The sequence below is a fragment of the Tyto alba genome, unplaced genomic scaffold (assembly GCF_018691265.1).
Source record: "Tyto alba isolate M040663 unplaced genomic scaffold, T.alba_DEE_v4.0 Super-Scaffold_13, whole genome shotgun sequence".
In the NCBI taxonomy this organism is placed as follows: Eukaryota; Metazoa; Chordata; class Aves; order Strigiformes; family Tytonidae; genus Tyto; species Tyto alba.
In genome coordinates, this window is record NW_024881275.1 from 42285315 (window position 1) to 42312058 (window position 26744).

Here is a 26744-nt window from a genome sequence, read left to right on the forward strand (position 1 = left end):
GAAGAGACAAATTCTATCACAGGGAGATGAATTTGATTGTCTTACGGTTTTAGAACAGATACTGCATACTGGCTTTTGTTGAATTAATTGCAGGAGCATTTTTGAAATTTACTTGCTGTGTTGTAGAGTAATTTTTCGTATGCTTTATAAATGTATTTCACCAGAAACGACGTTCTTGTATACCTCTCTTGTCAAAGGAATATAGGAAAGTGCAGGTTCATGCATGAAATATAGAGGTTCGGATATAATTTCTGGATTAAATCCTTCGTTCACCAGATGCATCTTCTGATGCTTGAAGGTTGCAGTAATTTACATAACATCCTAAAAAAGAATTAATTCAAGTAAAGTGCAATATTCAATTTCAGCATATATCAGTGCAAATATAATACAGTTATTGAATAAAATGGATCATACAAGTTTACTATAGAGTGTCTTCAGTTAGAGAAAATTATCTGATTCACAGGAGCAGTGAAATTAAATATAAATGCAGCTGTTATTTCTTACTAATTTCTCTATCAAAGCCACATGCAAGCTTGCAAGGTTTGGTTTCAGAATAACCATTTTCTTTAATTTTCATCAGTACAGCTGATAACAAAATCTGTTATCGGACACTTAGTGATGCCCTGCAGAGAGCTGGATGATTTTATGGTACTGACTTTCCTCTGACTTCCAACTGTTATACTTCATTTAAGACATTAAACCCAAAAACGTTAAATGCCTTCTTGTGTTACTTGTTTGTGTAAGCAGTTGCTGTACAGCAGTTATTCTAATGCCAATTCATTAACAAGTTGGTCTGCATGCAATAGTCAGTGTTTGAGAACAGAAGTTGCATATAAAATATTCTCATGAAAAGTGTGGCTCCCATTAAGTGAAAATTTTAAAACACACTGTTCTCAATCATTGTTATTACTTGTATGATGTTTTCAATGTAGACAATATTTTCTTTTACTTCTCATGCCAAAACAGTCCACTTTTTAGTTCTTACTTGTTTTTCTCTCTTGATCTGTAACCTGCCTGATTCTCTCTTCACACTGCTATTCCACTTCCACAACTCCAGGGTCATTTTGTCTTCGGCTCTGAGCTGAGACTAGTAAGTGTGTGGGTTCATTCTCTCTTTTGGCAGCACTTAGGATAGGAACTGCACTTAGGCCACGAAGTCATTTCACTTCGTGAAATGTTATAATAACATTATAGTTAATAATAATGTTCAATATTTACCTGGTGGGATTGCTTAAAATTGAATAGCTAGCATGAATTTGTCTTGGTAATTATCTAAAAAGTTGCTATAAGACTGAAAGTCTGATAAAGATGGTATTAAATATTGTAAATGAGTATTATGAATACAGATTGCTGAGATTTTTTGTTTAAATGATCCCCTTGATGTTATTTTAATAAAGTCAGATTTTTCTACATAGAACTAAAAGTTTTGGGAAAAAGAACCAAAACTGGAACAAAATGAAAAACCCAAAACAAAGTAGAGCACAAATAACACAAAACTGAAATCACTCCCTGGATGCTCTTAGAAAATTCTTCCTAATGTCTTTCAGCAAACGAGAAATGAAGTTAGGAAGTGTCAAGTGAAAAAATTACTGTCTCAGAGCCTTGGGGTACCCTGGTTCTTGTACCATTGTCCCCGTGCCTGTACTCCTCTTCTAAAGTCAAAGAGGTTGAGAAGAACAACTCTCATTCTGTCTGTTTTTCACAAAACCAGTCAGCCATGGTTGCAAGTTGTATTAGAAGGAGCCTACGTACAGACTGCTGAAAATGTTTCAGGATTGATTTTCTATTGAATCCAATTCTGAATGGGAATTTCATATTTTTGTCAGACTTGATTAAGATGAACTCTTTCTGAAGACACATCTTTTTTTCAGAAGGGACTTAATTTTCTGTCCACTCAGAAGACAGTTCAGCATTCATCTTATTGTCCTCCCCTAAGATGTGTTTTAAAGTAACAACATGAGTTTATAATTTTTATTTTTAAATAACATTAGCCATATCTACTTCAATAGGAGTTTACATATATGTAAATATTAATTATTTAGTAGTGATCATGTCTTTGGTAGTAAGCTCCCTTCAATTATATAAAAAAAAAACTTTAGTCAGAGAACACATAAATGCAAACAGGTTTAATCACTTCCATATATACAGGCCCTAGAGCTCCATATAGATTTTCTCCATCTGATGGAACCAGTAAGACAAGCATGTTCCAAAGGTTTTTTCCAGAAGAGGGCACTGCTGTGCTTAGGCACCATAGTATAACCTATGCTAACTGCATTTAAAGATCATTTACTTAATAAGAGGAACCTATTAATGAAAAAAATAACATTTGCAATTCTTTAAACTCTCTTAAAACTTAACACTTCTCACTAGATGTATACATTCTTTTACTCCTCTTCCTCTCCAGTCTCACTTGCTCTGTTACATTCACATCTTGTTCACAACCAAATTTGTGCTTTCAGACAATTTGCTAATATTGAGGGAGAGGCAAAACTGCTGAATGCCTTTCAGCATCCCCTAACAGCAGAAAACTGTCTGCTACAAACTTTCAGAAGATGCAAAGTGGGGCCCTTTCCTTCTCTTTGCAGTTCATGCTCTCCTGTCCTGTTGCAGATGGTCATCCTGTAGGGAGTACACAAGGGGTGTAATCCTTGAATTTTTAAGGTGCTTGTTTAAAAAGAATTGTATCCCAGTTCTGCTTTTATACTCTACAGCGTGTGAGTACATTTTAGTTCTCAGATTACAAGATCTTCACTGTATTTATCTTACTATCTGTTTGCAAAGAACTAGGTATTTCTTTGATACTTTGTCGGTAACAGTGGATAATAATCACTTTAAGAACAACCATATTAGGAAAAGGTTTTAACTGAATCATGTAATCCTTTTATAAAAGCACACTGTTATGTGTAATATTACCCATTTGCATCTGCTTAGTCTTGCATTGGCTAGAACACCACACTAGTTAAAGATGAAGATCTTTGAAAAAAATCCAACTTTGCCAAGTTACTAATCACATCTAGGATTTTTAGGTATTAATGGATTCTTAAAGCAAAATATAAGTTTAATTCATCAAATACTTGCATCATAGCAACAGTAATTCAGACTGATATTACCATTTGTGTTTCAGCTCTTGAAACTGTTTGTAAATTAATTCCTGCATTCCATGATTATAGAGACCAATTTTCAGGTCAGATAGAAGATAAATACAAGTAGGAGGCAACTGATTATCTTACCATGATTCTCACAAAGCGTGCTTGGGCATAATTTGGGAGGAAATCCACAACATGCTTATAAAGTCTTTCTCCATTAAAGGGTTGGTCAGGTTTAAGCACAATAGCTGCCATCCCTGTTCTTCCTTCATAGTCTGAAAAAAAATGAAAAATATTATGACAACTAAGAGTGTATATGAGTCTTGTATGACATTTGGAGGGGTTTATTATTGGTCAGAGAAAATATTTTGATACTGTGAAATATCTGCCCTCTCAGGCATCATTGAGTAGAAGGTACATGATACTTTATATTGGAAGACTTAATGTTACTTTCAGTGTTTTTATACAATTAAAAAAAATGTCACCAACCACTTTTAGGAATTCTGTATGGCTGGCAGCTGGCTGCTAGGTTGTCTTGCTACCTTGCTTCATCTTAACATTGGTAACATAGTGGTCTAATGAAATCAGTGACCATTAGTTCAATAAAAAACTGAATGCATTTCCACAAAGACCAGTGAAAAAGATGGACATAGACATTTATGAGATTGTACTTGGTCTGTATAAAAAAATCTAGTGGCTCTTGTGCATTGTATAAGCAGTGCTGTGTGTTTTCTGTTCTATTCCACAGACAGATTAGTGAAAAATAGGGGAAGTGCCTCCTAGTAAATCACAAGTATCAAATTATGTTTGACATAAAATCATAAAGAAAACCTTTTTTAAAAAGATGTAACAAACTTAGTTCCTGATTTCTCTTTATTCAAACACAAGTAAAAATTCCAAATGGAGAAAACACCTAAATTAGAAGAAATGAGCTCCCACAGTTAAATCTGTCCAGAATGAGAGAGAAGCTTTGAGGTGTGGCCAAGGCACTGGAAATGTAAAATATGGGTGTTCCCTTTCAATGAAAATTAACTAGCAGTTGTTTAATTGATAATATGCTAAAAGGTTTGTTTTGGCAATCTTTGAGACTCAGAAATACAATTTGATTCAGAAATATGAAAGACTGTGCTATCTAGATTTTATTAACACTACAACCAAGAATTAATGTAATTCATAAGAGCTTGTCGTTTTATTTTGATGTGCTTTTCACTGCCTGAGATAACAATAGCCCTTTGAGGAGTTCTTGTCAACTCCAACTGTAGATGAAAATAAGATACGCTTTCCAAGTCAGGTTATAGTTCTCTTTGCATGAACTTGAGGATGCCATCTCTCACAAGTGAACAAGCTAGATTTTGTTTGCCTTCATCCAGAGGAAACATAGAGCAGTTATTCAGTACCACCAGAAAGATTGCCTTACTCAGCCTGTTCATTCAGTGTATGCAGCTTCTGAGTAATTTTCCACCTCATCTTGTAATTTAGTTGCCTACAGTTTTTCAGCGTGGCATTTTTTATTTTTATGAAGCACCATATGTGATTTGGAACATTCCAATGATGAAAAAATATGTATCTTAGAAGAACTGCACTTAGAAGATTGTGACAGGTGTTTTCAAACATGTCATCTCTTAATATGCCCCTGTTTTACCATTCTTCAGACGAAAGCCTGTAACCTAAGGGAAGTCTTCTGTAGTTTATAACTTTGCAATTCTCACATCTGTGTTACAAGTTTTAATTCATCTTGATGATTCTAGCATTCATTAAAAAATTTTGGCATGTTGTCTTTATTAAACACAGCATTTTATTGAAACTGAAATTTCAAGGCACTGTAGGAAAGCCTGAATTGCTGAGTTGACACCATTTATTTTACATATAAGTATGCATTCTGTTGCAAGAATAGAAAGGATAGAGTAGGAAATTACTATTTTCATTTTATATTCTCAAACTATAAGGAATGTCTTACTTTTTATGCTTACACCGTAAACATTAACTTCTTGGACAAAATCCATCGTACCAATGATCTCCTCAGCTTCTACAGTGGCTACATTTTCTCCTTTCCACCTGTTGAAAATATTTTAAAATATAATGTAGATAATAGCTATGAAATTTTTATTCTATACATGGCTATATGTGATGGAGCACTACTTTTAATGTGGACTACTGTTATTCTTAACTGAAGAGCGTAGACTGTAAATCCTTTTCTGATTTAGTGCCATCTCATTTGAGACCCCAAACTTAAGAGAAATATAAGTGCCATTTGACTCAAATTTGAAAAATTCTACTGTGTTGATTTGAACTTTGGTGGAATTTGATTGCAATCCTTAATGGTTCTGTTAAAAGAAAATTGGTCAGACCTATGTCATCCAGTCCTTCATATATATGATTTCTTCCAAGCTCACTGGGTTTACTGTTATCTCTCTACTATACCTGAAAGTGTCTCCCATCCGGTCACTGAAGTAGATGAAGCCATCCTCATCCATAACTAGGAGGTCTCTTGTGTTAAAATACACATCTCCTTTCACAAACACATTACGCAGGAGTTTCTTCTCTGAGGCTTCATTATTTCCAACATATCCAGAAAATGGGGCATCCTGAGTAACTTGAGCAACTAGAAGACCAGGTTTACCTGTAGGCCATGAAAATGAGATGCAAAACTCCCTATTTACAGTGAGCTATTTAGAACATAAAGTACCATATTAAAAATCTTTTGGAAAGCCATATCTGTTCCACTCATTGCTACGCTTCCATAACTATTTCCTGAACAGCATAAATAGGTGAGTGGAAGAGGGAACATAATTTTCCTTCCTTCTCTTCTGAAAAGCTAGACCTTAGGGAAGAGCTATTGTACCTAAATTACACTGAAAAAGCATTTGCCCAATGAAAGGATGATGATTCTGTCATCTGGAAAGGGTGCTGGTAAGCAAACAATACACATGGGAGCAAAACACAGCGCCTAACCTCTTATGCTTTATGTTTTTCTGGAGGACAGGGTTGCTACTGCTCTCAGCACTGTGCTGGTGTGCAAATGCACATTGTAAGCTGTAATGTACCTGGGACTCCGAACGTCAAGGAGCCTCTGGAACCTGCAGCGTATCCCTAGTGGGCATCACTCCTTGTTGCTGACTGTATAAGTCCCATTTATATGAAGGGAAAATCTTCCATTGGCTTCACTGTTAAAATGCTTTTTTATTATTCTATATCTATGATGGTTATTGGCTTATTTCTCAGTCTGTTCCTGAGGTTAAGAGACACTTCCATTTTCTAAAGATTTTTATTGTTTTTCTTTCAGCAGATGTATGGACATGTTTTCGAACAACTCTGCCTCTTCTATTACATCCTCTTTATTGTTTTGAACTCTAAATGTGGAAAATAGAATGAAAGCTTGTATTACTGTTCAGAAGAGCAGCTGGCGTGGCTGCAAATAGGATACATGCCTTATAACAAAAGACAAACCAAACTGAAAATACTGAATTTTAAAAAGAGTTGTCCTAAGCCCCAGTCAATTTTACAGCTTGATTCTTTATTCCAATTTGAGAATTCTCACATTACATCAAGTGATGGCTTCAGGGTTATCTAAAAAATATATGTAACAACCTGCAAAATTTCGCTAGTTGTGTCATGAAACCGGGCATTTTCTCAATTTCACTGAGAAACCCAAGAATTTCTATCCAGTTTATAATGTAACTGTAGTGAGGAAACAAGCTCTTTTCAATAAAAAAAAAAAAAAGTATTTTGCTTGACTTAGATATTATTAGCAAATAATGTATTATCAGAAAAAAAAATAATAATTGGTACTTTGGCTTCCAATACCACTACCAAAATATATTATCAGAAATAACTAATAATAATTGCCGCTTTGATGACCAGGACTACTATGTGTCACTGAGATTGGACATTACCATGACAAACACTGTAATGTAGATTAGCTGTACAAGCTTCTCTTTTGTCTTCTGGACTTTTATCTCAATGATAGTTAAATCTACATACTAAAACTAGTGATGTTAAAGACCTTTTTCCCACAGCTATTAACTTTGACACACATGGATTCATGTGTGTGTGTACACAGACACACAGATATTTAATGTGACTTTAGTAAAATGCAGTGTTAGGTCTTTTGTGAGAGTAAGTTTTTAGGATTTTTCTCAAAGATACTTTCCTCTGTGAGGCCATCCTATTTTTGGTGTGGGAGCTTCAGTTCTTAGAGTAGGAGTATTCCATTCTAAGTAGGATTGTGGAGATTTTATGCACCTAAATAGTTAAATCTGTTTTGGTCACTATATGTAAAGATATGAAAAGTATTATCCAGATTTTTAAATTGTACTGTTCTTCCTCAAAACTTTAAATTTGGAAACTGGAAAGCATTTGTAAACATCTGGTCTCAGAACACATCATAATTAGGAATTACTGTGTCTCCATTTTATTTGGAAAAAAAGCAGCACTAAGAAATCTGATTTGTTCAGGAATACGAACAAGTTTTTGCAGGTGAGAATAAAAGTTTCTGAGCCCAGGATACTGATTTTGTTCTTATATTATTTGTTTTTTGGTTATTCAGGTATATTATAAATATTTGGATATGTTATTGGGTATATGAGCAATAGATTCCTATTTGGATCTATTGACAATATGTTTTTCCTGTGTCATTTTCAAGTTCTAAGGGCATGTCAAGAACGTGTTGCTTACAGAACAGAGGGGTAATCCCTGCCCCAAAATATCACCATCTAAATTGATGTATCTGTTCATTAATAGATAACAATATTTTTCCTTACCTATGGGTGCTTTCTTACACCTTCCATTTTCATCCTTCATAAGTTCTTGTTTCCAGACATCATACTTCAACAACTCAAAAGAATGTAGGAACTAAATTTAAAAAGTGCATATTCATAGTTAAAAACCTCACTGTCTTGCTCACTTTCTAGTTGTTCTGATAAAAATTGCTTTGAATTAATGGATAGTGTCCAACTGACTTTGGAAAATTTGAAACAGCCTGAAATATACTGACAGTATTTTGAGAAGCAAATGTCAGAAAGTGTTCAAATCATGGTAAGCAACACTACATACACATATAGAGATTAAGTGTTCAGCTCTGTTGTCAATAAAAATAAATTACTTGTTTTAGAGTATGGTCAGGTTCAAATACTTTATATAAAGTAAAGTGAAACAGTGCTTTTGATCAAATTGTCCATTTTTCTTTAAAACTGCTATCCATTTCTAAGTAGAGGTTTAACATTACTGGAATGCAAAGCAAGAAGATTCTCTGACAAAAAATACAAATTAAATTTACAGCTATCTAAAAAATTACTCCAGCCAGATCCAAGTGGAAACTTACTGCTCAGTGGTTTGATTTAGGCTTTCTGCCTTCATCCCCTGTCCACATACTTAAAATTGCTAAAAGATCAAAAGCATTGCAGTGTTGTTATTATACCCATGGGAAGTCATTTTCAGCATCTCATTAAAAGCAGAAATCATTTGGAAGTCATTAATCTGGTTTTGATGTTAGCTGATCTGAATTTTTAGTATCATTTAAACAGTATTTTATTGTAGTATAATGTTCATGATTCACAAAGAGTCTATACAAATAGGAAAAGCATTCACGACTGTCTAGGCATTTTTATGGGTGGTAGATGTATATCTCCAACAAGAGTTTCAACAGTAGTCATATATATAAATTTTATAGTTCCTATATCTTGAGATTTATATTTTTCTCCTTTATTTGATGAGAATTTTGATTTTTTTTTTTTTTTTTTTTTGCTTATCTAATTTCAGAGAAGAAAGTGTGAGTCTGGTTTTAATGAATTAAGATGCAGTCAAAGACTAAATTTTTGTAAATTTGCTCTGGAACACGTATCTCCTGATTCATACCAAAAGTCAAATCAAAACCAATTTCTGCCTCATCACTTAGTATCTGTGGGTTTTCTGGATGATAAGTAAACTTCAACAAAAAGTATCATTAATAATTCATTAATTCCCTCTTCCAGTCACCTATTTATGCTGTTCAGGAAATAGTTATGGAAGCGTAGCAATGAGTGGAACAGATATGGCTTTCCAAAGGATTTTTAATATGGTACTTTATGTTCTAAATAGCTCACTGTAAATAGGGAGTTTTGCATCTCATTTTCATGGCCTACAGGTAAACCTGGTCTTCTAGTTGCTCAAGATTAATTAAGATGCAGTCAAAGACTAAATTTTTGTAAATTTGCTCTGGAACACGTATCTCCTGATTCATACCAAAAGTCAAATCAAAACCAATTTCTGCCTCATCACTTAGTATCTGTGGGTTTTCTGGATGATAAGTAAACTTCAACAAAAAGTATCATTAATCAGTCCAGTGGATAAGCAATTCTATACAGTCAGGTGTTTTCTTTATATTCTGGGGGAAAAGTCAGATACACAAAGCAGTAGTTTCAGCTTCTGTGAACATGTTCTGTATATTTATTCTAGCTTGTCAATATATACACAGATAATAGAGTCACGCAAGGGGATAAGAAAAAGGTTTCGGTTTCGGTGAACCAAATTTTGCTACATCTGGACTGTAGTAAGCAGGTTCTTCCTTGTACACTTTCCTGCTCTTTATAATTTCTGCCTTTCATCATCATTTTTTTTTGGTTGGACAGTTATTGGTTAGTTGGTTGATTTGATTACATTTACCTTTGAAAAGATGCCAGCATGGCCCACAGCTCCTATTTTATTAGTATAGTTCAAGAAACTAAGATTTCCTTCTGTGGATCCATAAAATTCAAATATTTTAATTGGGCCAAACCTCATCAGAAATTGCTTCCAGACAGCAGGTCTGATACCATTTCCTAGACCAGTGCGCACTTTGTGAACTCTGTCGTCTTCTTTCTGTGAACAGCCAAAAGGAAACATTCTGCAGCTGGGAAAAGTGGTTCTAAATACCTAGAGTTGATCTAAAAATTTTTAATAGGACAATTTTCCTTTAGAAACTGCAACTTTGACTAAAATAATTCACAGAAGGATATTCCTTTTGTAAAAATCAAACAGAAAATCATTAGCATTCTTGTTGGTCTGAGGTTGAAGGATTTTAGTAAGATGAAAACATTTCTGTAGCTCTTTGTATTTTCACTTATAAATTCTGTAACTGAAATGTATGTTACAAAGTTTAAAATAACTATTTTATCTTGAAAATGTACATAATTAGGTTTTAAGTAAGTGCCATTCCCTATAGAATGGAAATTAATTTCTGAATGAAAGAATGGAATTTTTCTGCATAAAAAAAATTGTGTCCTAGAAAACACTTGTGACACGTTGTGGTCAGTTCTACATGTAAGGATATTTGGTAGTAAATTTTGCACGTCTGCCATGTTGCCTAAGTAACCTGAAAAAGCAGCAGAATGACTTAAAGCTCCTTACCATATCTCACTATGATTAGATGCAGTTTTTAAACTTAAATCCAGATTCATAAAGGAAGGTAATCAAATCTGCAGTAAAAATGTAGTTGCTAACATGTCATTTTTTCATGTCATTTTTTTCATGGGTGTGGCAAACTAGTCAGATGCTTACTTATTCAAATGTTTTCTGCATGGGCCCAGACTGCTCAGCTCCCTATATATAGGATTATAGTCAAGACTCTGCCCATGGAAAAGCCCCCACTTTTTTTGGAGATGTAATTGGAATTGAGCAATTAAGTTAATGCCATGGCTGAATGACAGCAGAAAATAAAATCCTTTCAGGTCCACAGGAATAGTTTCTTCAAACCAAATAAACCCATTTTGTTTCCATTTCAGTGATATGTTAAACTTTAAAAATTGTACAAACACATTTGATTTCTAAAGATATTAAGGTGATTTTGAAATGGAACATTGCCTAAGAATTACACTGATATATTTTAACAGAATCAGTATTTCAACTTTTTCACCTTTTAAAATATTAATATAGAATTATTTTGTGAGCTCTGGATTAATAGACAAGTTCATTTGATTCTGAACTGCATTTTATGGTAGATAAGTTATTTGCCACAGTAGGACCAGCTGTAATGGAGACTAAACTCCACTTGTTAAAAACAGGAGTAGAGACTTCCCTGCTTCTGCTTAATGAGCTCTGTTTTATTTTGCAGTTTTAATGGTAAACCTGAAGGAATAGTGTAGTTTGATCAGTTACATGTATGTGATCAAACCCAATTATGAACCAGTTGGCAGGCTGAGTGGGAGGGTTACTTCATGCCTAATATTGTCCTTTCTTCAGCACTTGGTCTTCAGGATGAAGTAATGGATTTTGTTTTGTTTTGTTTCGTTTTGTTTTGGTTTTCAAAATGGCTGGTAAGATTCTAGGATTTAGAGGAAATCTCAGGAGCTTCAGAACAGGAGAAATGTTATGCTTATCTTGTTTCATACCTAGTTTAACAATCTGCAGGACTTCTCTGCATTACCTTGAATTTTAAAATGTCTTTATTTATGGTTTTCTTTTAAAAAATTCAACATACATTCTGTTTTGTTTGTTACTTACTGTGGAGTACCGTGTTTAAAATTTAATTTTCATAGGTACATGGGTGATGGGTAAGCTTCCTGTAGACATATTTAGTCAGAGAGTAGTGTCTAGAATCTCTGTCTACATCAAGAAATCCAAGAGTGCCTCCTAGTTCCCAAATCCATGTTCTTTCTCAATTTCAGTGTGAGACCTAGACATGCTCCGTGAAAAGAGGTAAGGACAAACATCCTGGATATGACCTAGAGCATACTTCAATGGGTCCTTCATTTAGGTAGTCCTACTCCTGGGCAACACCAGGACTGCTGTGCTGTGTCATGCCACAGCACAAGGAGTCTAGGTGAAATACAGCTGGCTGACTTACTAGCCTGCACACGTTTATTTCACTATGAAAGAACCCATGTGGTACACTAGAGGTTATATGTATTATACTTTGTTGAGATATCTGATCTTGACAGGACTCTGGATTTACCCCGATCCACTTCTGGTGGCATCTTCAGCTTCCTCAACTCATCTAGGCCTTCCTTCTGTTTTTCCCTCTACTTGCCAGTTGCCAGTTAAATATCAATATCTTCTCTGTTAAATTCTTGTTACTGAACCAAGTAAAGAAAGTTCTCCCTGCCTTTTCCTTCAGGAGACAGCTTTATGCAACTAGTTTGGCCTAGCTAATTATTCCTTTGTTTTTTTGATCCATGGGCTACTGACATAATGTTTGTAGAGACTTGAGTTCTGGCCAGCAGCTTTCCTGGCTTGTTCCCTTTAAAACCTTTTTGTCTTTAACCTCTCTCCTACATCCGGACCACACAATGATAAGTCTCTGTTCAAATCAGCTGGTGGTTTCTCTCAAATATTCCCTTGTTGCTAGTTCCTGCGGCATTCTCACACCAGTGCAGTAGGAGATCATTTGAACCATGTGCTTGTACATGATGCTTTCTGTGGTAGGTAGGAATACTTGTCACCTCCCTTCAGTAACTTTCTAACTCCCAAGTATAAAATTAAGAAAATTAACCAATCTTTTCCACCATCACTGAGAAATAGGCGTTGCAATATAATAAGTATTTTCAGACTTGCTCATTTGCTGCTGCTGTGTTTGGTGACATCTTACTTTTGTCCTAAATCTGATCATGATTTAGCTTCCATGTTCTTTAGGACTGTTATCCCAGGGGTGACCAAGGTTTTGCACCACACTATTAATTCTGTGGCTTTATACATTTAAGTTTATCATCACATCCACAGCCGTGGAACCAAATGTGCCTTTGGAATGCCTCTTCAGAAAAAAATTTAAACAAACGGAAACTCATTCAGCAGTTTCAAAGCCATACAAAAATTAATTATCAGCTATTGAATACTGAATAGAATATCCTTCTCTTAATAAGTAACTACTTTGGAACAGTGCAGTGCAAGTAGTTAATAATTTAATCTGGATGATGCTGTTGTTTGATCATTGAGTCTGATAAAACTCTAACTGCTTCTGTCTTTTCCTTACTGACCTGCTACTTGTCTGTCACTCAGATGAAAAGCTAACAAGCTCAGCTTTCGAAAGGAATTTACATTAGTGTCTGGGCATAACTGTCCCATCCTGCCAGACTTGTTTCTGTGTAACCACTAAGTTTGCTGATATAAACTCGATTGCTATCATACAACTACAAGGAACACAAGACCCAAATTTTGTGTACACTGGAAAAAACCTATCAAACATTAAAAACAGTATACTATTGAGAAACGTGTAAATCTATATGACTTATAAAATATATGTTTGCTATATTTTAAAGCTGCATTTGCAAACAAGAACTTACACTGGGCTGGTTACAGAGGTAAGGACAGAGTTCTCCTATGTACAGAAACACTGTAACATTGTATTTCCTACAGTCATTCCAAAACTGGCTTGCAGAAAATTTCTTCTTCAAAACACAAGTTGCTCCTAAGTGATGAAAACAGACAAGAAAATTCAAATAAATTTTAAAATATATTTTTTCTTCTACTATTATCGTTTAAAAAAAAGTTGTCATTCTCTTAATTCAACTAACGATAAATTCAGCTATTTAAACAAATTGTAAGCTGTTTCCCACAAGATCGTTCTGTTAAAAGTTAACTAGCACAATGGAGCCTTGCTTCTTTTTCTGACTAGTAACTAAAAACTACATAAGAAGCAGTAGAAGCGAACCTTTCAGTCATCTCCAGTTGTTAAGGAGTAAGTCACAGCCTAACCGTTTTGTTTCTTTCAAGGTCGTGACAGGTGTAACTCTAAAAAAAGGAAGCTTGAAGTGGGGGAGAATGTAGCTCACAGCTTCTCTATTTGTATGAGAAGTTCTGAAATGGAAACCGGCTCAGCCTCTGTTGTTTCTGTCTCCCCTTTTCCTGTTTCTTGGCAACTCATCATCCTCAATTTTTTGTTTCTGTGGCCCTGAAGTTCCTTCAGAGCTTTCCATTCCAAAAGCCATCTCATCCTAGACCTCTCATGTCTACTACCCAGTCCCTTTTCAGTTTTTTCTAAGTGTTATCAGCTGAGAATTTGCAAATTTCCCTATTTTTGTCCTCTCCAGAATTCCTTTTTGCCTCTGTCCTCTTTGTCTCACATAAAGCTTTTCAGTGCCTTTTAAGTTCTGAATCCCTTCTAGTCCACTTGCTCCTAGCTTGCCAGTTCCTCCATGACAGTTACCATCTCATGCAATACTTGAAGCCCTCTCTGAGCTCTTCACTCTTACTCCTCTCAAAGCCTTGTAATTGGAATCCCAGGCCCCCCAGTATCCCCATCTGAATGGCCCGTGTAAGAAAGCTGCTGTTACCATACTTTTTCTGTTCCAAGACAAATCATAGCTTCAAATGTTTCTATACACTACTTTCCCCGCTCCTTTTGTGTTTCTGTTAGTATCAGTCTTGTTATTATTTGCTGTAGTTGTCTGTCCATGCTGTTCCTGAAGAAACAAAGCACTGAAATGTCTTTTATAACAGGTCAGATATATGCTTACCATACTAAAAAAACAGCAACTGGGCAAGATTTTAAGGACAGGAAAGGAGGACATATCTGAAAAAATATCTGATTGCTAGCCCTCTACAAATAAGTCCTATTATCAGAATTAAAAGGGGAAGCTCCATCTTTCTTCCTTTCCTTCACTTTAATAACATTACTCTAATTTTATGGTTGTTACTAAAATATGTGACTCAAAAACCTCCAAAACACATTTAGTTGACCTTATTCTGAAGGTTAGTTAAAGCTTCCACAATGCATTTGTTACCATCTGACACTAAAAACCAAGCCTGATTTCTCAGATGCAAGTGTGAATACCCTTTTAGACGTTTTGTGTAGTATGTAAATACGATTTCCACTTAAACTACAGAACATATTCAGTGGTATTAGTGATACACAGACCTCAAGCCATGTTATGTTGGATCTGTGCAACAACTGGTGTCTGTTCTAAGCTTCAAAAACTATGCATGTATCTTGATATTGTTTGCAGACTGGGGAAGGTGATAAAAATGAGAAAAATTACAAAAGCCTATTGGTAGATGTAATATTTGAGTTACTCACCAAATGGATCTACTCACCAAATGGAGTTACTCAACAAATAATAAAATCTTACAGCCTTCTCAAATTAATGAAATTTCACTAGAAGGTAGATATTACCTAATTCAATGCATCCAGTGATGCCAAGAAGAGAAGCACTGATGTGATACAAGGGAAGAGTGAGATAGATAATATCCTGAGAAAATGCACCACACTGAGTAAATCCTAAGCAGGCTGATAGAACTATTAGATGAGTGATTATAGCAGCTTTTGGGAAACCTGTCAAAGGGAGAGAATCAAATATTTGTAAATGTACTGCTTGCATTAATAATTTTGCTACAAAGAGAATTCTGTTGGGAATGTACAGAGAGAATCGTCTTTTCTTCTGAGTTTTTGTCTGTTCTGACCTTCAGTCTTTGCCTCATGATTATATCTGCTTCGTCTCTTAGCTTCTTCAGCCTTTTTAACTCTAAGGCTGTCTAATCCTCTTGTCTGCTTTGTTTGTAGGAGAAAGTCCATACCCTTCACAGACAAGTGCAGACTGACTGTGCAGACAGTGTACCGTCACCACAAAGTGAGAATGGGAAAGTTTCTGAAGAGCCACTGTGCTACTCATCTGCTATTTGCAATAGGAGTAACTTTTACAAAGTTGTCTGGCTTGACTAGATGAAGGATTCTCCTTTCCTTCCCAGAGAAAGAAGGTGAAGCTTCATTATTCAGGCCAGTCTCAGAAGAGTTTTCTCCCAAGGCCCAAGCACTTGTGCTGGCTATATTTCTTATCAGTATAGACCTGTGAAATTCTATCACTATAGAATCTGAGCAGCTGTTAGAGACTGACTTTCTTGGTCTTACATTTGAGAAATAAAGTTCAGCCATAGAATAGCTATGTGAAATTTCATTAACTGGAATTACACCCTTGTTGTGCCAAGGCAAAAATGGTTTAAATTGTACTATGCTTTTAACTAAATGAATTCTTCCCTATCTTGGTTTAAAAAATCAATTTCTGTCTTTCTGGGTGCCTGTCTTGTTGCTAAATGTATACCACCTTAATTTTCAGAGAGCTGCAGTTGTACTTTGTTAGTACACTTCCTCACCTGTGCTTCCTGATGTGAAGATATACAGAGCTGTGTTTCTTCTGTTAGTGACAACTTTAAGGTGAGATGGAACAGGGTGATCTGGTACCTTGTCTAGTTTGTCTGGTATAGTGTGAACATGCTGGAAAGGAGAACTGGTGCTCATCAGCCAGACAGCAACATTATTTTCCAAGAGATGAAAAATAAATTCTTTTTCTACTGATCCCAAACAATCTGCCAAGTCAAAAAAATTATATGCTTATTATTAAAATAATCACAACCTGATTTACCTGCAATGGAATTATATACCCTACCACTGTGTACAGTGAACCTACCACAGCCCGCAGCAGGACTAACCCACCTGTTGGGACAGAGAAAAAAAAATCTTGACAATTAACTTCCCTATAATTCTCATGTGGCTTTAATCGGAATAGGTAAAACCCCCTGATCTTACTTGGTGACGCTAATATATGGGATTTAATTTAATCAGTATGTTACTTGTTTTAAAGCTTGGTACACATACCGACTAATGAGCCCTCATGGGTTCATACAGAATTATGAAAGTACTGCCAACCTGTATTAAATATGGGAAAAGAGGAGTAGAAAGGTTAAATAAATTGCCCAATATTACATAATGTGCCAGTAAGAGGGCCAAAATTACAGCTTGACTTGCTGTACTCTCTGCTCCAAACAATGCTACCTTGGGACCATCACTTTAGAGTACTTCTAAAGTAACCATACATTTGTATGTGAAAATTTTGAGCTGAAGGAAATCACCACTAACAAAGGGAATCTGAGCCTTACTGTTGTCAGTGGCATTGTATCAACAGAGGCTGGCAAATAGAAATGGAAGTGAGATGATGCTGAAGTATCTCCCCAGGCTGTTCACATGCTGATGCATGATTGTTTCTGCTGGTACATTGTCCAGTACTTGGAGAGTTTCAGATTTATGCCTGTTATTATACTATTTAATTCCACATATTTTTGGTGCTTATACGCTAGAAATTTAAAGGAAGCTATCTCTTTCCCCTCTTTTTTTAACTAACATATGTGTATGTATATATGAATTGCTCGCATCTTGGAATGGCTCTGATTTTCTGTTTTTGGTAGAAGGCATAAAGCAGTAGAAAGTCAGTAGTAAGTCAAATACAGTATAGAACTTACCTTCCCCTATCACCAGTGCTTTTGCTGCACATGTATTAATACAGTGCAGGAGAGATCTAGAGTGGACATTGAAGTTGAGAAAAGCCACCACGCAGCCCAGCTTGGACAGCCCAAACCAGACATGGATGAAGTCAGGTCCATTACCCATGAGCAGGGCCACAGTATCACCTTTTTTGAGGTTACCGTAGTGTAGGAAGACCTGTGCCACCCTGTTACTCCTCCTGTCCACATCCTGGTAGGTGTGCACCTTCCCTTCGTAGATGAGGAACGGCTTGTGGGGAATCTTTCCCACTAACTGCATGAAAAGGTCAATTATGGAGAGGATTCCATTGCTTGCCCGTTTGTTTACCATTGCTTTTAACCTCTTCCTCCTCAAGAAGTAGATCAGATCTTCCCAGAAATATGGGAAAAAGATCTTCAGAGAGACATACAGCAGCACTAGTCCTCCAGCAACTGTCAAAAGCCACGTGCATACCATGCTTGGAGGGAAATAATAGATTAACTATTTCAGAGATATAAAATACAATATAATACATCAATATAATTAATAATGAGGTATAAGACAGAGACTAGAAGTTAATAAGGTAATTTTAAAAATACCATATTTGAGTTTACTAGAATACAAAAGCCCAGGACAACATAAAGAAGGAAAAGGGAGCAAAGACTAAAAAAGATTGTGCAGTTTATAAGGACAGAGGAGTTCATTCAGAGTAAAGAACATGGCCAGGATGACATTAGAATGACAGAGACATTGACAATTAAATACAAGATGGCAATTTAGAAATCTAAAAAGCATCCAAAGAACAAATAAAAGAAGATATAAGCTCAAGAAACAATTTGACACTGTTTTGTTTTTTTTTAACTTGGAGTCAAGATTTTGTCTAGATTATTTATAGTACTATAAAGTACTATATTGTTTATAGTATAGCAAATCCTAAAAAAAGATGGAAACAGTTAAATCATACAGTATCATATATATTATGAAAGCATGTTAAGTATCATGCATCTGCATGCTGCACCAAATACATTCTTCTTTTCTGCCTGAGTTATATTTTGGTTCAGTAGAATTTGAGACCATCATCTAATCCTCACAGGTTTGAACAGTCTGATGAACAAACACAAATTTCAGTAAAAATACTGTGAACCTTCTGCATTTTCTGAAATAGCCAGTTGTTACCTTAGGATTTTTCTGGCATTTGCCATAAATGGTGATTAATAACTTTGCATTACTTACATGATTTTCATTATTTGCAGTAGTAACCTGAAGTCTCAAATCATGAACAAGCACATACTAAGGCTTAGAAAAAACCCTTTATAGCATAACAGTTATTAACTTCGTTAATATATCTCAGACAACCATTAATTGCCATATTTTCAAATGATCATAGAGGAGAACCTGTAAAGTTCATGCAATATCTCTACAACTTGCTATGTGTAACATTGCCCAGTCTCCTTTTTAAAGTTTCATCCATGATTATTACAAATATTTGAAAGATCTTATGTGACAATCTAGGATTCAGGAAAACTTCAGCAATCTGGGAAGCTTTTCTAAATGATGTGACCTCTACTCCATAGTTTAGAAATATTTTACTGACAAGATGTACTTCTGGTATGTTCATCAAGCCTGTTTACATTCTCAACAATATTCAGTGAATATACTAGCTTATGGATTCTTTGCAACAAGGAAGATCTTGTATGTACCGTAATGCGTGCATAATGTTGTATGAGTAAAAGAGTAGCCCAAAAATGAAAGCATTGTGGCATTAATTTCATACAATCATATAAACCAAGTTAAAGTACGTAATGCATGACATTGTAAAGTTATAAACAAAATTTTTAAACCTATCACTTTCTGAACTCTCTAATTTGTAAAGGGATGTTCTTATCCTTCAGTCTGCCAATTATTCTTCTTTATTATGTCATGTCACATATCAGGCCATTTTTTTTTTTTCTTTTATATACTAAAAAAAATGAAAGTAGCCACAAATTTACTGTTACAATAGATGTGCCATTAAAATACCTTGTGTTTCATGTCATGTGGCTCTCTCATCAACTTTCTGGCTTTCTCAGGTTGTTGTTATTTACTGGCCAAGAGCACTAACAGAAGACCTTACGACTTTCATGGCTATTCAGTTCTCCTCAGCTGTGACTTGGGACATTTACTCATTTTAATTTGACACGTGTACCAGCATTCAAGATTCACTATAGCTCCAGACAGCCAATTTAGCTCTGAAAGTGAACCAGTAAACACATGGACATAATCTTAAGAGCAAATAAGTAAAAGTGATGGTGACATTATACTAGGCTCAGCCCTAGGTTTCTTTTAGGCAAGATCAGAAGTAAACTCAATAAATAATAGGCTGGCTATAGCACTCTTAGTGCCATGGTGTATAAGTGAGAACTCGTAGTAGAATAAAACAGACAAAAGACTAAAGCAAGCTACATGAAACAAATTTGGTCTTGAGAGTTGTTTCACGATTAATGTAGGTTCACCCTTTCACTTGAATGTGCATGGGAAGGCCCACCAATCTTTTATTTTAGAGTTGTTTGAGCAAAGTAGTTTTTATAATGCAGAAAAATTAAATATAAGTTAAACAAAGGAAATGGCAGGAAAAATGTAGAATATGTCTCATTCAGACTTCAAATAATAATCCATCTAGTTGTCCAAATTTCTTCTGTGGGAAGAAAATATATTTTGAAGATGGAAAAAGCCTTTTAATAGCCTTTTAATGATCTTAATGTTTTTAACAGTTGCTGCATAGCCGTTGCTTTAAAATTTGGAAATACAAAATTGCTATTGAATTCAAGAAAACTGGTCACCAAACTCAATAGTTTTGTTTTGATGGGGTCTTTTTGTGTTATAGAGTCAAAAGCAGGGAAATGCAGAGTTTTGTTTACTGACTCTGTCTGCTTTGTTCCTCTTTGTTTCTTTTCAGCTTTACCTCTGCAATCACAAAGATTGAAAACATTTATTTTTAATGAAAACTGAGATTCTTAAGTATCTCTGGGTATTTAGAGCTTAAGCCTGAAGTAACACACAAAAGACTAAGGAAGTAGTCAATGGTATCGAAATGCACAATACGCTATTTTTCAGTATTTAGGCAAGGACATGAATAATGACAAAAAGGGTTTCCAAATACAGTGAGGCCAAACATTCACTAAGCATTCAAGTGCATATTTATTTTCCAAGTAATCTGCCAGCTTTTCCAGTAAAACAACATGCTACCTTTTCTGAAAGCAGTCTAACCAATAGACAGCAAAAGTTCAGTTTTGAAGCTCACTGTGCTGTTTAATTAATAAGAATAGATTAAGATGTATATCTGATTGAGTCACAGAGACGGAGAAAACAACTTCAGAAAAGTGACATGCAAGCAAATAAAAGAATTAGTCTATTCTGACTTCAGATACATATAGCGGACATTGTGTTGTGTAAATAATATCTATAAAAGAAATGCAAAGATTATAATTTAGCTAAGTTTATGGCCAGTGCTATTTCCAGCATCTGAATGATAAGCAATCAAATATTTTCTTAACAACTTTTTGATTTTATTTTTTAACTGGTGTCCTGTATTCATTTAGATCCTTTCTGCTTCTGTGTATCGCTCATAGGAGGGTTGCATGGGTAATCTGAATATGTTCATTTTATCCAAGCAGATGTTCTCTTGAAGCTTCACACCTGTAGTGTTTCACTGGTGACTGCGTGGCTAGACATCCAGCTGAAGACTCCTTTCTGTCTCCGGGATGTCCCAGGTCTGCTGTTCCGTAGTTCCTCAGCTTTGCAGCTACCTTCAGGCATGTGAGCGAAAGGGAATCTGACCTTGTACCTTGGAACACAGTGTGTTTGCTGACTGTATTGAGAGTTAATTAGTAAGAGAGAAATAAGTCAATTAATGTCTGCTAATATATGCTTAAGAGGACGATAAGCAGCAAGACATAGAGTTATACCAAAGGACTAATCTGTTGAAATAAGTATTTCAGGGTAATAGAAGCAGCTTAATGCTGTTTCTGTGCGCTTGTAAATACAGTACATTCAGTATACAGCAAACACATCCATAGCATTTATCTCACATTGTCATATATTCTCTGCAGTAGGTACAAAAGCCTTATTAGGTTGAATAATATTTTCTGATTAACACGTTTCTTAAGCTTGGTCATACAAACTTCAGAGGACATTCTTGTTATAGAATGTAAAAGCTGAAAAAACCCACTATGATAGATGTCACTGGCTGCCTAATTGGTTGAAGAAGTAGGTAAGATTACATAAAGACAGGAAGGTGTATACACTGCTGGCTAACAATTGAAATCATATGGACCAAGCATTTAATTTCTGAAACTCAAAATTACAAACTGAATACCTTTTGGAAAAGGTTGACTAAATACATATAGATTATCTGCATTCCTGTTTGTGTATTTTTTAACTTTTTATAAGAAATATCTTTCATATATGCATGAACATTTTCTGAGGCATAACTATGGTATTTAGTTTTTAGAAAATCTGTAGGCCATTATTTCATGCAATTTATTTTACTGTATAATTAATATATTACAGTATTTAATTGGAATAGAAGATATTATTTAAGCTTACAGACTTTGTTCTACTAACATACTAAATTTTTTATTTTATTTACTCAGTTTGAAGGACATAATTCTGGGCTGGTCATATGGTACACTGGCACTTTATGGAATGACTGGACTATCATCCTGACTGATCACCTTTGTGGCTTTCCTCTGGACCCTCTGCAGCCTGTCTACATGTTGTTTGTACAGTGGGGACCAAAACTGAACACAGTATTCCAGGGGTGGCCTGACAAACACAGGGTAGGGTGGCATAATGACTTCATTATCTTTGCTGGTGATGCCCTTGTTGATGCAACCCAGCACCCTGTTGGCTTTCTTTGCTGCTGCAGCACACTGTTCACTCATACTGAGCTTCTTGTCCACCAGGATCCCCTGGTCTCTTCCCACAGAGCTGCTCCCCAGCTGGGTAGATCCCAGCCTGTGCTGCACTCTGAGATTAAGTTTTCCCAAGTGCAAGACCTTACCCTTGTCCTTGTTGAACTTCATAAGGCTCTTGTTAGCCCACTCTTCCAGCCAATCCAGGTCTTCCTGCAGGGTGCTTTCCCTTCCAAAGTGTCGGCTTCCCCACTCAGTTTGGTATTGTCAGGGAACTTCATCAGGGCACTCCTGACCCCATCACCCAGATCACTTACAAAGATATGAAACAGTGTTGGGCTCAACAGTGATCACTGGGGCATCCCACCTGTGACAGGTTGCCACTTTGAAGAAGAGCTATTTCCCACCACCCTCTGGGTGCAGCCTGGCAGCCAGTTCCCCACCCACCGCACAGACCACTTGTCCAGACCATAACGCACCAGTTCCTCTAGGAGGAGGCTGGGGGGAACTGTATTGAAAGCTTTGCTGAAATCCAGGTAGACAGTGCCTGCTGCTCACCCCACATCAACCGAGCAGGTTCCTTTGTTGTAGAAGGCGATCAGGTTTGTCAAGCACAGTTTTCCTTTGGTGAATCCATGCTGGCTTTTCCCACTCACGTGCTTCATTTGACTCATGATAGCTCCCAGAAGGATTCATTCCATAACTTTCCCAGGGATTGAAGTAAAACTGGTGGGCCTATAATTTCCTGGATCGTCCTTTAAGCTCTTCTTGAAGGTGAAGGTGACATTAGACTTCTTCCAGACTTCTGGGACGTACCCCGGTCTCCTGGACTTCTCAAAGATTATGGAGGGTGGCCTCAAAGTGACATTGGCCAGCTCTCTGAACACCCCTGGGTGGAAAATGTCAGGGTACTACTTCCCTTTGTTTACTTTATATAAACAAAATGAAGTTATTAGAATAATTATTTACACAACTCAAGTATTTTCACACAATCACAGAAGGGTTGAGATTGGAAGGGCCTGCTGATTGTCATCTTGACAAGGCTGCCAGATCCAGCAGAGAAAGCTAGAGCTGCTTACTCAGGATCATGTCCAGACTGCTCTTCAATATCCCTTCTCCTATCACTGGGCACCACCGGAAAGAGTCTGGCTCCATGTTCTTTGCAGCCTTCCTTCAGGCCTTTCTGTATATTGATCAGATCCACCCTGGAGCCTTCTCTTCACCAAGCTAAACAGTCCCAGCTTGCACAGCATTTCCTTAGAGGAGAGATGCTCCAGTGCCTTAATCATCTTCATGGCCATCTGCAGGAATCTCTCCAATATAATCATTTGTCTCTTGTACTGGGGAGTCCAGAACCAGACACAGTATTTCAGGGGTGGCATCACCAGTGACAAGTAGAAGGCAAGGATCACCTCCCTCGACCTGCTGGAAGAGCTCCTCCTAATGCAGACCAGGACACCGTTAGTGTTCCTTGCGGCAAGGGGAGATGTTGGCCCATGATCATCTTGGTGATAACCATGACCTCCAGGGCATTTTCTGCAAAGTACCTTTCCAGCTGGGCAGACCAAGGCATGTGCTGGTGTCTGCCAGTGTCCTTCCCCAGCTGAAGAATGTTGTGCATACCCTTGATGAAATTCTTGGGGCTCCTTCCTTGACAGAATATGACCCTAGGTATTAAAATATGAGAGGTCAGATGTGAAACAATTTGTATAATTTTAAATATATCCATTTGGTAAAAATCTGAAAACCAATCAGGTTTTGAGACTGTATGGCACCTTATAGCTGGAATAATGATGAAGTTAAGTTTGGTGTAAATTCCTCTGTAAGGAAATTAGCATAAAACCAGTCAAATTAATCAGACACACGTTTCCGTGAGTGCAAATTCCTGTATGAGCGCATCTTATTTCTGAACCTGTTTGTGCTGGTAGGTCTGCAAAATGCCTTACCTAGTGGCTAGGGTGCAGCTCATCGCTTACATGTTTTGCAATTCAAGGAGGAATACTTCACTAAGATGAGGACTGAAGATGCTAGAAATGAGCCAGTGATGGTGGCCAGTAGAAAATACATAGGACAAAGCATAAGACAAAGGCAAGCAAACGGTGATATTGCTGCAGCACACTCACCTGGCAGCTGGCAGCTCCGAGACTTCCCGACTGTGTCTTGAGGTTTGTTCCCTTCTCTGACGTGCTTTTCTTCCAGGGGCTTGGACCCCTTGGTTCTGAACATTCAAAAAGCTTGGTATGCACAAAACTGGGCAGCAAGAAGTTCCATTGCTTCAGTACACGAGACCCACCACCTCCCGTCCTAGTCATCCATCGTCTGCTTTCAAGTCATGCCACCTTTCTTTCCATTCCACCCTTCTCCTAAAAGAGACAGATCCATTGCGTGTTGTTTTGATTCCAGCTTCCTATACCTCTCGCTTTGTTGTGAGTCCTGTAGTTGCCACTTCAGCACTGATGGAGGTTCCCCACTAAACAAGAGCTGTGGCAGGCGATTCATGCAGTTGTCGAGCCACATCTTCAGCCCCTTTCTCCTTTTTGCAGGGGGTTTTCCTTTCATTGCAGGTGCAGCTACCTCTAGATCAAGTGTAATCGGAAGAGGGCCGCATTTCTTGGGCTTTGACAAATAGTTTCCCAACTTTTAGTACTCTTCAAAGTGAGTGGTACAGCTGGTGGGGCGCTCTGAACATTCTCCGGCGAGGCTTTGCTTGCCAGCTCTGCCTTCTGCTTAGATTCCAGGGTATGACACAGGCATTTTTTGAAGTAATCAACACATTTTTGCAGAATATATTTAAAAGGGAGAGCTTCAGCCACATCGCTTCCCATCAAAAAAGAGAATATCCTGTCCTGGAGGATTTTTACTAGATCCTGGGGAAATTTTACAAGAGCACTTGCTACCTGCAGCTGAAATTGTCTGAAGTGGCATCATTTCATACACCTGGTTTATAAAACCTTCCATTTTTAGGGCTGTGAGATGTCTCACCTGATGGCTGGTGATCTACCGGGTTTTTGCAAGTGAAGGAGCTTTACTTTAGCAAAGGTAGGTATGGGAGAGTGACAAATACTGTAATGCCCTGCAACCGACTCTTCCAGTATGGTTCCAGTCAGAATTCCTCTGAGTGGCAAAATGGCCTTTGACCCCGGACCCCAAAAGAAGGCATGCACGTTGTGTGTACACACCTCTGAAAATACGTGTACAGGCCCGTGTCCATTTGGAGCTACATTGGCTCAATGGGTTGACTAGTCAGATGGGTACGGCTGCTTGCAGGGAAGAAGACGCAGTTTCTGAAAGCATCACTTTGGGTGTTAGGGTGAAGTCGTGGGGTTGTGTTCATGTTTTTTTGCAGCGTCATTGTTGTATTTCCATCAAACTCCATGCCTGGCATTTACAAGTCACTACAGGAAACTGCTTGGCTTGGATGGAGATTTGGGGTAACCTTTTCAGTTCTGCTAGTGTAGTTTTCAGCTACAAAGGGAAATCATGCATACTCACAACGGATCGGTGTTCATGGCTTATTTGAATCTCGGTGTAGAGACGTAAGGTGACTGCAGAAAGCTGTTCCCCACGCTGCCGACCTGCGGCAGGGACAGGAACCCTGATAGTCGTCGGGATTCTCACAGGTAAAGGCAAATCACGCTGGACATTCCTTCGTCTGGTGTGAAGCCCTCTGTAAAGAAGTTAGCATAAAACCAGTCAAATTAATCAGACACACGTTTCCGTGAGTGCAAATTCCTGTATGAGCGCATCTTATTTCTGAACCTGTTTGTGCTGGTAGGTCTGCAAAATGCCTTACCTAGTGGCTAGGGTGCAGCTCATCGCTTACATGTTTTGCAATTCAAGGAGGAATACTTCACTAAGATGAGGACTGAAGATGCTAGAAATGAGCCAGTGATGGTGGCCAGTAGAAAATACATAGGACAAAGCATAAGACAAAGGCAAGCAAACGGTGATATTGCTGCAGCACACTCACCTGGCAGCTGGCAGCTCCGAGACTTTGTTCTTTTCTCTCCTGTGCAGAGAGCAGCACCAAGCCATGACTGTGCAGCAGGGGGGATTTCATCGCTGACATAGTGGGGCTGCACCGGGCAGTGCAGTCTGGTAGGAGCGCCGAGTCCCGGCACGTGGGCGCAGAGGGTGTGGCGAGGAGGGGGACGGGCCTGGATTATGAGCATTTGAGTTGGTACGGCCTGACGCTGGAGAGCTGCCGGCTGGAAGCATCTGCCCCGGGACCATCTGCAGAGATGCAGGCTGAGGCTGCTGAGTGCCTTCTGATGGACTTGAGGGCCAGCACTCGCCCCGGTTGCTGGCCTGGCCCTGGTTTCAGCCGCTCCTGGGGCCTGGTTTTATTTTTGCCTGGGAGGTGGCCTCTTGGGTGGCTGGCAAGAGCCCTGGCAGCTGCCGGCCCTCCTCTTCAGGGCTCGCCGTGGCCCCCTCCTAGAGCGGCGCCTGCCCCGCCTGGGAGTGGAGGGGCCTGCCACAGCCTCCCCCAAACCCTCGTGCGGCTCTTCCTGCTCCCCGTGGGTGGGAACAGGGGCCTCAGGGGTGCTGCCGGGACTCCCACGAAGAGCAGCGGTTGAGGTGCTGGGGCGC

The 26744-nt window shown here is 37.8% G+C and overlaps 1 protein-coding gene and 1 long non-coding RNA gene across 3 annotated transcripts in view; one reads left to right on the forward strand and one right to left on the reverse strand.

Moving 5' to 3' along the window:
- The window catches only part of LOC116964817, a 46371-nt gene that overhangs the window by 9570 nt on the left and 10057 nt on the right, over window positions 1-26744 (forward strand). For both annotated transcript variants that reach the window (XR_004408965.2, XR_006164879.1), the window contains exons 2-3: window positions 16082-16179; window positions 20916-21011. This is a non-coding gene — a long non-coding RNA (uncharacterized LOC116964817). The remainder of the gene's footprint in view (window positions 1-16081; window positions 16180-20915; window positions 21012-26744) is intronic.
- LOC104368903 (long-chain fatty acid transport protein 6-like) lies at window positions 145-17739 on the reverse strand. Its single transcript, XM_033005615.1, is given in 10 exon segments — window positions 145-321; window positions 3231-3361; window positions 5044-5141; window positions 5508-5706; window positions 7847-7937; window positions 9726-9920; window positions 13316-13440; window positions 15145-15303; window positions 16119-16331; window positions 17262-17739. Coding segments are annotated over 10 exon segments (1866 nt in total).